We start from the raw sequence: 14949 nt of genomic DNA, 5'->3' as shown, positions 1-14949 counted from the left end.
TTAACAGGTTTATAGATTAACTTCATGAAAGTTGTGTTTTATGTTCCTTTTAAATAGATGAAAACATTCTCAAAAGTAGATTACTGTATTTAGTTATTTCTCCTCCCTTTCATTCCTCCACTCCTCCCCACATAGATAGGAAGGATGGTTACCCATGTTGTGAATAAATAATAAATGCTGTACTAGAACAAAATTAACCTCCCAATTTTTTTTTTTCAACGTTTATTTATTTTTGGGACAGAGAGAGACAGAGCATGAACAGGGGAGGGGCAGAGAGAGAGAGAGGGAGACACAGACTCGGAAACAGGCTCCAGGCTCTGAGCCATCAGCCCAGAGCCTGATGCGGGGCTCGAACTCACGGACCGCGAGATCGTGACCTGCCTGAAGTCGGACGCTTAACCAACTGCACCACCCAGGCGCCCCTAACCTCCCAATTAAATGAAGACGTTATATGTCACTACTGTTTCACTCTATCCAGTACACATACACAAACAAACCCCCATCAGTTTACAATAAATAAGGGTTTGTGCATGTTCTTTCTTTTCTTGAGGAAGGGGTAAGTATTCTGTGGAGAGGAGAGAGCCCAGCTAAAAATGATTATATTTAAATTCTGGATGTTATTTGCTTAATTTAAGGTCTTGAAGAGAAAAAAAGGGACAGTTGATAGAGCACAGAAAATACTGAAGGCTTTTGATTTTCAGAAATGTGGGAAGTGATGAGAACCCACTGAGCAGCCATACCTGCTGACTTCATCCCTGCATCTGAAGTGAACGTGGGCTGGTGGTCAGTGAAAGAGCTCTGACACGTGGCGTCTGCTGCTACAAAAATCTCAAAATCAGCAAGAAACTTTTTGCCATCACGAGCCTCTTGATCAGGTTCTGCAAGGCTCTAGTATTGGGGGGGGGGGTGTCTAGTCACTTCCTTACCAAGAGGAGGGCTATCTGGTGTGTTTCTTGAGGCAATCCTCTGTCTCTCTTCCTCTGCCTCCTAAGAAGACTGTCTCCTCTTAGGATGGGTAAATGCTACTCAGGGTCAACAAGGCCAATGTGTAGCTTTTGGCCAAAAGACTGATAAGGCTAAGATGCTAGATGGAGCCCAGAAGAAATTCCTTTTATGTTCTCTCTTGCTCCATAGTACCAGTGTACATTCATTGAGATTAGTTAGAACTTGAATGTATCTCCTGGCAATCACTGGATCTCTGCAAGATTCATCAGTTGGTTGGTTAAGTATGCTTCCTTGGCTAACTTCTTCTTGGAGTATAATAACCTTAGCATTTGGATTCCAAATATTCAGCTCTAAAGGACTGTTCTTTTGTATTCTGCACAGGGCCATTTTCCTGTTGAAGAGACTGTTTTAGAGGGAAGCAAAGATACCTGGATTGGTTGACATTATTTATATCCTCATTGAATCTCAACTAATGTCTTGCCTCATATGCCCTTTTCTTTTCTTTTCTTTTCTCCTCCTTTTTTTTTTCCTAACAGATACTAATTTTGTGTTGGGGAATGCCCAGATAGTGGACTGGCCTATCGTGTACAGCAATGATGGATTTTGCAAGCTGTCTGGCTATCACAGGGCGGAAGTGATGCAAAAAAGCAGTACCTGCAGGTATTTATGTTTGGGGTTGTTCTGTTGACCAGTCTATCCTGGTATTTTCTGGAAAAATAAAAATGGCTTACTTGGTGTGGGATTTGCCTTTCTCTCATTTAATGTTTATATGGGAATGTTTATGGTAATATTACCTCTAGTTCATGCAATATGCTGGGAAATCCAAGAAGCCTTAAAGCATGGTCTGTACAAAATGAGGGACTTGAAGTCACTGAGATGTGGGGGAGGGGTGCTAGAAAAACTCAGGAAAGTCATTTTCTTTATAAAACAGGAATTCAAAAGTTTGTGAGATGTTACATGATTTGAAAGATGATGAAATAAAATTAAATGAAAATGAAATAAAATTTTAGATGAGTAAATTAATTTTTTAAGATTTATTTATTTATTTATTTAGAGAGAGAGAGAGAGAGAGAGAGAGAGAGAGATTGAGAGAATCTCAAGCAAGCTCTGTGCTGTCAGCACGAATTGTGAGATCATGACCTGGGCTGAAACCAAGGGTCAGACACTTAGCTGATTGAGCCACCCAGACACCCCAATGATTAAATTAATTAAAAAAAATACATGACTATTTGAGAAGAATCACTATGATGTTGGAAACAAGGACTTTGTTCATAGGGCTTTTCACCAGAAAAGAAGAGAGCTAGGATTTTGTTGCCTTCTGAATCATTCTGTCACATCTCCGGTCACAACCTCAAAGACAGAGGCAAATGATGCTAACAGTGCACATAGCCTATGCATTTGACCGGGTTACTAACCAGGCTGTACCCTTGAGCTGTGGTGCTAGAAACACTCTTTTAAAGCACCTTCACGGTGTGGAGGAGAGCAGAGCAAGCAGAGTAGAGCCTGTCCCTGGCCGTGCCAGACGCCCCCCTGCACTGCCCTAGCAAGGTCTTGGCGCAGCACAGCCTTGGACTTCTCTCACTCCTTGCCTTCTTCAGAGTCTTCTGTCTTCAGTGGTGTTTGCATTAAGTGGAATCGTTTTCCCAGACCTGCCAGATCAAGAAAGCAACTCCTCTCTGAAGGGTGGCAAAACCTGTCTGACAGAGGCATAGTTTTTGGTTTGCGTTTTGATGGTATTAAATCAGCCATGTAACTAGTTTGGTGAAAAGTATTAAATGCTTTGAAAATACCATTTCCTTATATTTTAGGTGTTTTGGGTCTGGGAAATGGGAAATGTAAGATTCCCCTTCTTCCCTCAAAGATTTGGAAATTATGACTCTTAAATACTGCAATAAAATTCTGTTATATTTGTGGTTCTCCTCATAAGCATCTACATCCATATCTGCGTCTACATCGGTATATACACATATACAATAGAAACAAATCAGGAGAGTTAGCTTCACTTTTTGGTGTGACTGAAGCAACGTTTCCTTCCCTTTCTTGCTTCTTATTGGCTATAATCAGACACTTAAGTTAGCCAACTTTTTTATGCACAACTGTAGGAAACATATTTAATTCTCTGAAAGTGTCTCCTCCCTAACAATAAAGTAAACATGCCTTTGTGCTCACTATATTCCTAATGGCTCAGGAACCTCTTTTGCTTATTTCTTGCATTGTAGGCGTATGAAATCTAATGTCCAGGTAAAGGAAACTTATGGCTACCATTATATTACAGTACATAAGACTGATGGAAGCTGGGAGTAATTATGGCACTTCACTTATTTCAAGTCTCCATTTTATAGGGATTCATTTTACCTTGTGAAGGAAACTGCCAGCATGTATACCATCATGTCACGTAAATGGGGGTCACTTATCTAGCAAATTAACTCAGAGAAAGCTAAAAAGGCAACTGGCTATATAAGATGGTCCCAGAGCTCCGTTTTTACCTCCTAGGAGAAGTCCTCTTGTTCTCAGGCAGGGCTAATTTAGTCTTGATCTAGCCATCTTTTTAAAGGTAATTCAACAAACTCGGTTGTCTGTTTTCCTGATTCATAGATGAAAAGCAGAGTGCTGCATGAGAGAAGCACAAGGTGAACCATAGATAATAATGTCTCTCAGTGGGCTGGGAAGGGACATAATAACACAAGTGACACAGAATTTATAAAGTCAACAGCTAGGGCACATTTTTTTTTTATAGAGTGCTGGCAAGCAGAAGCCTACAGTAAGCTCAAGGCTGTTCCAGTATGAGGCCAAGCGAAGCATTGGAGTTGATGGTTGCCTCTGAGGTTCTTTGTAGCTCTGAAATTCTAAGATTCTGTGATTCAAGGCATCAAGAGGAAGTTGGATTGCATTCCGTGTGCACAATTTTGGAAGATGGGATTGTTTAGGAACACACGCCACTGCTTCCACATTACCCGAGATTCAGAGGCTGGACGTTGGTGTCCTTCTTTTCTGGTCACATGCAGGCCTGAGGTGGTCAGGAGTGGCTTTTCCTGCCCCATTGAGAGATGGCTTTTGTCCTCTTCCATTTTGTTAGTGTCCCGTGCCATGGTTTACTCCACCTAGTTGGGGTGTGTCTTATTCCTAGAGGGACAAATCTGGGTCTTCAGACCATATTCATGGTGGGGCCCAGGAAAATGGACAGTCGTGGCAGTTTTCGGGCCTCTGCTGAGAACCAGTATTAGTCGGTAGGAATATCTACTATCTAGAGGTTTTCTCTAATTTTCTTCCATGTTACTTATCTCCACCACCCCCGCCCCGCCTTAGTCTACTTTTCTCCAAATGTGAGCAGTACTAAGAGTTACAGGATTTTATCATTTCAATTTTTTAAACCTGGTGCTTTTTTGGGGGTGGGCTGGGGTGGGGTGGGTAGGAAACAGAGCTTCACAGACAGTGGCTGAATCTTCTGTTTCTTTCCTCAGCTCTGCCTTAATGTTTAGAGCATCAAATTGCACCCTTTGGTGCAATTCTTTGGCTGATGAATTTCTGTGATTCTTTTCCCATTCTTTTGTTTATTTTGTTGGGAATTAGAAGAGGAAAAATATATGGCCCACATTTATTCTGCCATCTTTCCTGGGAAGTTTCGCTGAGTTGTATTTCTAAAATGCAAATCTGATTATGGAACTGTCTTGCTTCAAACCTCCCAGTGTTTGCTCCCTCCACCCCATTGCTTTCAAGATAAAGTTTAAATGACTTCACATGGCTTGTAATGCCATGTGCTCCTTCATGATTTGGTCTGTGCTTTTATTTCTATGTTATCTGTTGTGAAATCTCCCACCTTGTGTATATTCCAGTCACACTGAACTGAACTACATTCAGGTTCCAGAATTAACCTCACTCTTAACCTCTGTGCCTTTGCATATGCTCTTCTTTTGCCTGGAATGTTTTTTTCCTTCCTCTTCTCATTAATTTCTACCTGCTCTTTATTTATTTTTTTTTTTTAATTTTTTTTTTCAACGTTTATTTATTTTTGGAACAGAGAGAGACAGAGCATGAACGGGGGAGGGGCAGAGAGAGAGGGAGACACAGACTCGGAAACAGGCTCCAGGCTCTGAGCCATCAGCCCAGAGCCCGACGCGGGGCTCGAACTCACGGACGGCGAGATCGTGACCTGGCTGAAGTCGGACGCTTAACCGACTGCGCCACCCAGGCGCCCCTACCTGCTCTTTAGATTTCATTTGCCTCTACCCTGGGAAGCCTTCACTGACCACTCTGTGCCTGTATTCTGTAATTCCAAAAGTGTTGGTCTTACTGTTTCCTGATCCACACTTTTCTGGGTGTCTTCCTTATTATACTGTTCATTTTTGGGGGGCAGTGGTAGAGTGCCAGTCACAGTTGAATTAGTGAAGCTTTCTTGATTGAATGAATGTTTCCATTTGTGTGTGTGTGTGTGTGTGTTCATTTCACATATCACAGTGCTGGGTATAGGAAACATATTTAACATATGATGGTACAGTAGTCAGTATTTGTGGAACTAACTTCAGCTTTTTGGTTGATTTGCAGTTTCATGTATGGGGAGCTGACTGATAAAGACACAATTGAAAAGGTTCGACAAACATTTGAGAACTATGAGATGAATTCCTTTGAAATTTTGATGTACAAGAAAAACAGTGAGTATTAAGACCATCCTGAACCATACCTTTATTTATGCACTTGAGATAGTAAAAGAGGTCCTGTTCCTTTGTTACTGTCTTGCATTTTCTTTTCCTCCATCAGCTGAGTGTTGTTACCTGAGGCTGTTGTGTATGTTTTGAATAAAAGGTTTGGATTGCCGAGTTACCCTGATCCTTATGGAACATTTGAACTTGTCACCGACCAATTAAGACTTCTTGATCTCTTTTTCTGCCAAGTTGGTGTTTTTCCTGTATGGTGAGCTGTTGGCTCAAGGCACTTGTAGACTTTAAGCCTTCTTGGGGGAAAGAAAGACGTGGGACAGTGACTCTGGCCAGATCCTCTTTGTATTTGTCTTCCGTAGTACCTAGCACAGTAGGTAACACCATCAGATGCCCTATTAGGTGAAGGGGATTAAGAGTACACTTATCTTGATGAGCACTGAGTAATATAGAGAATTGTTGAGTTACTATGTTGTATGCCTGAAACTAATATAACATTGTATGTTTAACTATATTGGAATTAAAAAAAAAAAAAGAGTTTCTGAATAGGGGAGGCTGAGGGGGTTGAGTGTCCCAACTTCAGCTCAGGTCGTGATCTCACAGTTCGTGAGTTCAAGCCCTGTGTCGGGCTCTCTGCTCTCAGCACAGAGCCTGCTTTGGATCCTTGTCCCTCTCACTCTCAGCCCTTGCTCTGCTCACATTCTCCTTCTCTCTCAAAAATAAATAAAACATTAAAAAAAATACAGTTTCTGAATAGAGTTCTTCTCCTGATGACCCCAGCTTTCCATCAGAGACAGTATTAATATTCACAGTGGGGTGTTAATATGTATTTGTTTTTGCTACAGTACTTCCTCAAAGTGTATTAATGAAGAATTTACATCAATAGCCATACACAGCTTAAAACTTGCTTTTCTCTTAGGAGGTTTCCTGTTGAATGGGGATTAGCTATGTTAGAAGTATGGAAACGTGGGGCATGTGGTCATAGCAGAGCTGCAGAGATGTTAAATAGTGCTTTGCTTTTGTTTTTAAAAAATGATTTTGTTTGTAAAGCATTCTGTTCTTTATGTAGGATTGAATGGTAGGTCATAGGTTCAATACAATGTTTCCCGCGTGGCCCAGATAGCACATGAAGATAAGTGTTTATTTTGGTGGCATTCAGAATGATGCATTTTGCTCTGGAAAGCAAAGGGCACATGTTGCTTTTATCTGGAAGGTGCTGGGACTTTTCTTCAGTTCTGCAAGTGTTGGACCAGTCAGCTGAGAGGACTGTTTGTTTGGTGGCCTGTGCTGGTGCTGATCTGAGAGACTGCCTCAGGGCATCAATGAATCCAAGAGGGTTGTTCCTGTAGCTTTGATGCTAATGTGGCTCCTTGTTCCATCTCCCTCTTTCAGCCAGTAGGTCTTGTTCCTACCTCGCTATTAGGCAGGAGAGGAGCGGGGTGAAGACTGTGAATGGCTCTGTGCTGATGGGGAACACAACCCAAAGCACGAGCTCTTACAGGAGCACACTGGCCTTCTCCTCTGTGCATGTGCCCTGAGCTAATGGAGTCAGTTCAAGGTTTTCCACACTGGGAGCCTTTCGTACGGAACAGTGTGGATTTCCCCTTGACACAGAATACCAATTGGGTAGGTGTATCACAAAAATAATGCTTTGCATTTATATTTTGCTTCAGAGTTTTCAACCTTCGTTAGACTATGCATTTAACTTGTTCAAATTATATGTGTTTGACACAGAAAGGAGAGAAAGGGGAACTTAATTTAAATGGAGTCAGTGATTTCACTTGCTAGCCCCGTCAGGGGGTACGTACTCCAGAGGGGGTATGCAATGGGAGGGGGGACGCTTGCTGTTCCCTCAGCTGCCTCCCGGGCTGAAGGCCTTGTATTGCGAGCATCTCATTGCACTGAGGGTGACTCTATATTTCAGGTAGACATGGCCCACATATGTGTGCCAATTAGTTCAACTATTGTTCTACCAAGGAATGAGCATCTCTTCCCTCCTTTCAGGTTGTGGTAGGCTTATGGAGAGCTGCGTGCCCGTCTCTGGCGGGGCACGTCAGCCTAGCATGGGACTTTACTTCCTGAGTGGTGGTAAGGAATTTTCAAGAGTAATTTGGTCATTTGAAATTTTTACCTTACACTTGAACTTCAGAAAATAAACTCTGTAGAAGGTATGATTCCACTCTATTTTAAAATGTTGATTCTCTAAGCCCCATACTGTAGGCATGGCTAATGTTTTGGGTATCCATTGTATAAGAAGTTAAATTCCTTACTCAGGGTCATGTGGAGCCAGGACCTAGTTTCCAGTACTTGTTCCAAGGCCATTCTTCCAAGACTGGGACTATCTAACTGTGGGTACAAGGCAGGGCCACCATATATGGTTGTGCAGGCTACGCCCTACATGGGGGGAGGGGGTGGCAACTGGAAACCAGCTTGTGGTTTGCGTGCCGAATCCTCTGTGCACCCTAGCCTAGCGTTACATCTGTGGTGAGGGAGGAGCTTCTCTTTCTGATTTATACAAAAATGTCTAGAGGGCCAGTGGGGAGTTCCATAAAAGGCTAAGCCTGTATGTAAAACATGCAGCATGAAATGCAGATAGTGGTGGTTTCTTCCTAGGAACCTGTTCACCAGCCCTCTCCCCCCGCGCCCCCCACTCCAAATCCCATCCTGTCCTAAGGAATTTAGAAACTTTAAATTATTTATTTAGCCTGGGAATTTTATATTTGCACTGAATTCTGTGCTTTTTTTTTAAACCGCTTTTTTATTGACCTGCTACTCTATGTCAGACACAGGCTTTATGCTAGGGATGTGGTTATGAAAAGACAGACACAGCCTCTGCCTGTACAACAGATGGTACAAAGCCCTAAGTGGTTTTTTGTTGTTGTTTGTTTGTTTTTAATATTCATTTATCTTGGGGTGAGTGCAAGTGGGGAAGGAATAGAGAGAGAGGGAGAGAGGATCTGAAGTGGGCTCTGTGCTGACAGGCTGACAGCAGTGAGCCTGATGTGGGGCTCGAACCCACGAACTGTGAGATCATGACCTGAGCCAAAGTCGGATGCTCAATGAACTGAGCCACCCAGGTGCCCCCCTCCTTTTTTTAAATACTTATTTCCTAAGTGTGTGTGTGTGTGTGTGTGTGTGTGTGTTGATGGTGACACCATTTGGAGGAGATCACTGAACCCTAACTTAGGAGGGCAGGGAAGGAAGTCTTCCTAGCAGACAGGAAATCATGCAGAAACTGAGGGAGGGTGGGAGTTAGGCAGAGGGAAGGGCAAAGAGTAGCCAGGGCTGATGAAAGGCATGTGGTGAGAGCAAGCACTGAAGTTTCAAGAGACCCGAAGCAGGGCTTCTCAGACTTTGACATGCATAAGAAACCACCTGCACATTGCAGTGCTAGTTGTGGTCAGTAGGCCTGTGAAAGGGTCTGAGCCTCTGCTCCTAGGTGATGCCAGTACTGCTGTGCACGTATCACATGCTGCACAGCCAGGACAGAGGGCAGCTATAGTGAAAACTGACCTCCATGCCTACAGGGTGTGTCTCCTGCACGGCTGGATCCCCTGCACCCAGCACAGTGCCTGACACACAGCAAATGCTCCCCCCAAACTCATGGAGTAATTACATAAACATATACACTGAAAAGGGGGTAACCATTGAGGCTGGAGAGGTTTGGAGGGACCAGGAACATAGGCACATTATAGAGTTTAGAATTCACCTTAAGAACACTGGTTGAGAAAAAGGGTGGGGGTGAGGGGCGTTAAATATATAAACAGATTTACATTTTATAAAGATGACTCCAGTAGAGTGGGGGAGATGGAATGGAGCATAGGAAACTGGAGGTCGGGGACCCACTTAGGAATGACTCCTCCCTCCCTTGACGAGATGGTTGCGGCCTGCTGGGGGAGGGAGGAAGAGGCAGTTATGAAGGAGAGAGGTCCAGGGATGTCTCCTCCAGGACTGGGGAGGACTGAGTGGGGGGACTTCATCAGTGGTGCCCACTGACTGGCTCTCCCCTCCGTCTGCTTGGCCCCGGGTGGTGCCCAGGAAGTGGGAAGCACCGCGTTTCCTGTCCAGAACTCTACCTCTGACCTGAGGTAGAACATGCCCAGTAGGTAGCAGAGAGCGCAGTTAAAAGAGGTGCTGTGTGAATGTTTGTTGAGTGACTTTGAAAGGGCTTGGTAGTTACCAAGAAACAGATGAGTGAAAGAAGCATTTGATTCAGAGAGAGGGTATCAGAGCCGAGTGGGAGCAGCGTGGGGCTGAACTGACCAGTGATGCCCTCAAGGAGCAGACTGAACAGAAATGGGCGGGAGGAGAGGAGGGAGGAGACAAAATGCCTGGTTCAATAGACTGAAACTCTCAGCATTTTAAAGCAGTGTAGAATCCCACGGGAGAAAAGTCACCCCTGTTGAGATTTTTAGCTGTGAAATGTCATCATCTAGAAGAATTTATATTTTGTTTCTCTGATTTTTAAATTGAATCATTTTTACTATGAGAAACACATGAAGATATGAAGAAAAACAATTGCCCCAAAGACTCAGAGAAATACTACTATGCTATTAAGGTTTTGGCGTGTTTAGGTTTTTCTTGCACATGATACATAATTGAGATTTTGATGTGTATTCTTTCTTTCTTTCTTTCTCTCTTTCTTTCTTTGTTCTTTCTTTTTCTTTCTTTCTTTCTTTCTTTCTTTCTTTCTTTCTTTCTTTCTTTCGAGAGCATGCATGAATTGGGGGAGGGGCAGAGGGAGAGAGAGAATCTCAAGCAGGCTCTACACCCAGCGTGGAGCACAACAGGGGGCTGTGGGATCATGACAGGAGCCGAAATCAAGAGTCGGAAGCTGAACTGACTGACCCACCCACGGGCCTCTGACGTGTGTACAACTTGAAGTCATACATATATCAATCTTTTATCATAAAAATGTCCTCATTAAAATTCCCCATAAATATAATTTAGAAAAGAATTTCATTAATACTTCTTCCATTGTTGGATATTTATGAGGCTCTAAACTTTATTAAACACAGTGCCAAAGTGGGTATCTTCATGTAAAGGTATTTATTGACATTCTGAAATATTTCCTAGAAGTTAAGAATTACACTGTCAGAGAATGTGAACTAAGGTTCCTGAGACACTTTGCCAAACAGTGTTTCAGAATTGAACCCATTCCCAAGTTCACTTGCAGATTTTGAGTCTGACTCATTGTACTACACCAGCACTGCAGTATAACTTTCAATTTATCAAATTGCCTACAATTAAATTTTTTTTGTTTAATGAGTATTTTTAATGCTAGTGAGACTGAAGTATTTTTTCCTATTTATCTTCCATTTAAAATGATCATTTCTTTGTTAATTGTTCAGTTTCTTTGCTCATATATTCTATTTAATTCTGGTGATTTTCTTATTGGCTTTTTTAGTAAACTTGTAATGAATTGCTTTTTTTCCCTCTCTCTCATTCTTTACTAGTATTTGCAAGGACAGCCTTGTAGAAAGAATCTTCTATTGATAAGCATTAATGTTTGTCCTACTTTTTAGGAATTGGGAGTAATTAGCAAAAGGCTTCCTGGTGTGCTTTGGAATGAATGTGTGGAATACTATTAAATATCTTCAAGGATGGATTATTTGAAAGATTTCTTTCTATCTCTTGGCCAGTCTGACGAACAAACCCAGTCATTTTAGTAGTGCTATGTGTTTTGTATTGTTACTTCACTCATTCACAGTATGTTGGATAATTTTGTTACATCAATGACAATCATTAATGAACTCATTCAGTAAATATTTGGGGGGTCGCTCTTGTGCTAGGCACATAGTTTTTCCATTTTTCAAACAAGAAAATCATGAAGTATGAGCTCTGAGTGAAAGCAGGACACTCTGGGTAACTCTCCACAGCATGTGACTGACCTCACAATTTGTGGTGTGGCAGGTGGCCTCATGTTTGAGACTTCTAGATCAGCTTCTCCATTAGAGAAGCTGAGGAAAAGGCTTCTTACTGTGGTTGTGCCAAGCCAGCAGGGAGAAGTTGCCAGCCAAATACTTATTGATTACCTACTGTAGGCCTATGGATTTGAGCCAAAGAGATCCAGGTATAAGAAACTGACTCTGCCTTTAAGGAGGTTACAATCTAGTTGTAGAGAAATCTAATAGAAAAACCATCATATTTTGCCCATTTTTCTAATGGATTGTCTTTCATTTATTCAGTGCTAGGAGCTCTTTATATGTAAGGGATATTGATTCAATGTTGAAAAATATTTTTCTTATTTAAACATGTTTTCTTTTTAATTATATTTTTTATACCATTTATAAGTAAAATGAATTTATGTCACTATTTTCCTTTATGGTTCTTTATATATGTTTATATATAAAGCTTTATATGGAGCTTTATATATGTTTAGGAAGCTCTTTTCCTTACCTAAATGATAAAAATATTCTTCCTTTTTTCCTTCTGGTAGCTTTATAGCTATGTTAGAATATTTAAAACATTAGGGCGCCTGGGTGGCTCAGTCGGTTAAGCGTCCAACTTTGGCTCAGGTCATGATCTCATGGTCCGTGAGTTTGAGCCCTGCATTGGGCTCTGTGCTGACAGCTCAGCTCAGAGCCTGGAACCTGCTTCGAATTCTGTGTCTCCCTCTCTCTGCTCCTCCCCTGCTCACACTCTTTCTCTATCTCTCAAAAAATAAACATTAAAAAAAATTTAAATTTAAACATTAAATATGTATTTTTATGTATTACGTGATGTAGCAATCTCAATTTATTTTCCACATTGCTTATTCAGTTGTCTTAGTTCTATGTACTAAAGAATTCAGCTCTTCCCTTCTAATTTCAAATGTCCTTTCCTTTTTTTGTTTATTTATTTATTTTGAGAGAGAGAGAGAGAGAATATGCATGCGAGGGAGGGGCAGAGACAGAGAGAGAGAGAGAATCCCAGTCTCCATGATGTCAGCGCGGAGCCCCATGTGGGGCTTGATCTCATGAACTGTGAGATTGTGACGTGAGCTGAAATCAAGAGTTGGACGCTTAACCAACTGAACCACCCAGGGACCCTGAAGTGTCCTTTTCTTCTATGCTAGATTCTCACACATTTATGGGCTTGTTTCTCTCCTCACTTTTCCCAGGAGTCCTTTTGTAACTTATTAGCTATGTGAGTTTGATTAAAATGCTCTCCCACTTGGGTTCCCCATGTTTAAAATTGGGGATAATGTAGTCGCAATCCATCTCATGGTGGGGCTATGAGAAATAAACCACAATGGGCTCCACTGTAAGCACTCAATGAATTCAATGAATGATATTGTTGTTTTAAAGCCAGTGTCCATGGCTCTTAGTTCCTGTGCAGTTGACCTTTGAACAACGTGGGGTTAGGGGTACCAAACTGTCTCGCAAGTGTGAGTATAACTTTTTTTTTTAGAAAAGATTTTGTCAATTCCTTGGGTCTTTTTTTTTTTAAGCTTATTTATTCATTTAGAGAGAGAGAGAGAGAGAGAGCATGTGGGAGGGACAGAGAGAGACAGGGAAAGAGAGAATCCCAAGCAGGCTCCACAGCATCAGCACAGAGCCCGACAAGGCGCTCAGTCTTACAAACCATGAGATCATGACCTGAGCCAAAATCAAGAGTTGGAGGCTTAACTGACTGAGCCACCCAGGTGCTCCTGGGTGTAACTTTTGACTCACCAAAAACTTAACTACTAATAGCCTATAGTTGACTGGAAGCCTTATCAATAACATAAATAGTTAAAACATATTTTGAATGTTATATGTTCAAAGATTTCTTGACTACTAATAGCCTATAGTTGACTGGAAGCCTTATCAATAACATAAATGGTTAAAACATATTTTGAATGTTATATGTCTTATACACTGTATTTTTATTTTATTTATTTATTTATTTTTTTCAACGTTTATTTATTTTTGGGACAGAGAGAGACAGAGCATGAACGGGGGAGGGGCAGAGAGAAAGGGAGACACAGAATCGGAAACAGGCTCCAGGCTCTGAGCCATCAGCCCAGAGCCTGACGCGGGGCTCGAACTCACAGACCGCGAGATCGTGACCTGGCTGAAGTCGGACGCTTAACCGACTGCGCCACCCAGGCGCCCCTACACTGTATTTTTAAAGTAAGCTAGAGAAAAGAAAATGTTACAAAAAATCATAATGAAGAGAAAATACATTTACCAAAAAAATACATTTACAGACAATATATTCACAGAAAAAAAATTGGGGTATAAGTCGATGTGCGCAACTCAAACCTGTTTTGTTCAAGGGTCAGTGTGGTAGATGGTCCTTGTCACTATTTTTCTTTCAAAAAATTTCAAAGATTTCTTGGCCCTTCTTCTGCTTTATTTTTCTACTTGAATTGAATTTCAATTCATCAACTCCGAGAAAAACAAACAAAAAAAGAACAACTGAGATTCTGATTGAAATTCCATTAAATTTATATATTAAACAGGGAGGTTTGACATCTTACAAAATTGAATCTTCTCATCTACAAACAATGTAACTCTCTCCATTTATTTAGGCTTTGTGTTTTGCTCTTCAATCAAATTTGAATTATGGTGAGGCTTAAGCATTGATTTTTCTAGCTTTTCCCTCATGTTTGAGAGTGGCCCTCTTTCTCAGAACAGGTAGAGGCAGCTTTGGAGTTTCATTAAACACCTTGAGATACATTCTCTTTTTTTTTTTTTTTTTTAATTTTTTTTTTCAACGTTTATTTATTTTTGGGACAGAGAGAGACAGAGCATGAACGGGGGAGGGGCAGAGAGAGAGGGAGACACAGAATCGGAAACAGGCTCCAGGCTCCGAGCCATCAGCCCAGAGCCCGATGCGGGGCTCGAAATCACGGACTGCGAGATTGTGACCTGGCTGAAGTCGGGCGCTTAACCAACTGCGCCACCCAGGCGCCCCGAGATACATTCTCTTTTGAGTCATCCAAACACCTCTGTGAGGTGAGACTGAACATTTCAATCTTACTGGCAAAGAATTTAAAAGGAAGGGAGGAACGTATCAGACATGTGTGTAGTTTTACTGAATCTAAAGTAATTCTATTATCCCTACTTTGCAAATGAGGAAACCAATTCTAAGAGGTTAAGGTGACATGGCCAAAGTGTACAATAAACTAAGAGATAGGGCTCAAACCCTGGGCTTGGGAATCCCAATCAGATGTTCTAATGGCCAGTAGCCACTGCTTCCCCCTGGTGTTCTCTCATACTCTCTGTATTTGTTATTTATCTCAGTGAAGGTGACCTGAGACCAATTGGTCTGTTTCCTGGGGCAGCCGCCATGCCCTGGTCTAGTTTCTGGATCTATCTGAATGGCTCATGCAGCCATTCCCATGAGCCAGTGATAGTGGCTTGGTCAATTCTGTTGCTGTTGA

At 41.8% G+C, this 14949-nt stretch overlaps 1 protein-coding gene across 3 annotated transcripts in view; it reads left to right on the top strand.

The window, feature by feature from the left end:
* KCNH1 (potassium voltage-gated channel subfamily H member 1) overlaps positions 1-14949 on the top strand; it is a 381062-nt gene that overhangs the window by 25977 nt on the left and 340136 nt on the right. For all 3 annotated transcript variants that reach the window (XM_045452431.1, XM_045452432.1, XM_045452433.1), the window contains exons 2-3: positions 1482-1605; positions 5488-5594. In XM_045452431.1, coding sequence (XP_045308387.1) covers positions 1482-1605; positions 5488-5594 — 231 coding nt within the window. The remainder of the gene's footprint in view (positions 1-1481; positions 1606-5487; positions 5595-14949) is intronic.

Source organism: Leopardus geoffroyi, chromosome C3 (genome assembly GCF_018350155.1).
Source record: "Leopardus geoffroyi isolate Oge1 chromosome C3, O.geoffroyi_Oge1_pat1.0, whole genome shotgun sequence".
Taxonomy (NCBI): domain Eukaryota; kingdom Metazoa; phylum Chordata; class Mammalia; order Carnivora; family Felidae; genus Leopardus; species Leopardus geoffroyi.
Note: the sequence above shows the minus strand (reverse complement) of the source record. Positions and strands in the feature narration are given on the sequence as shown.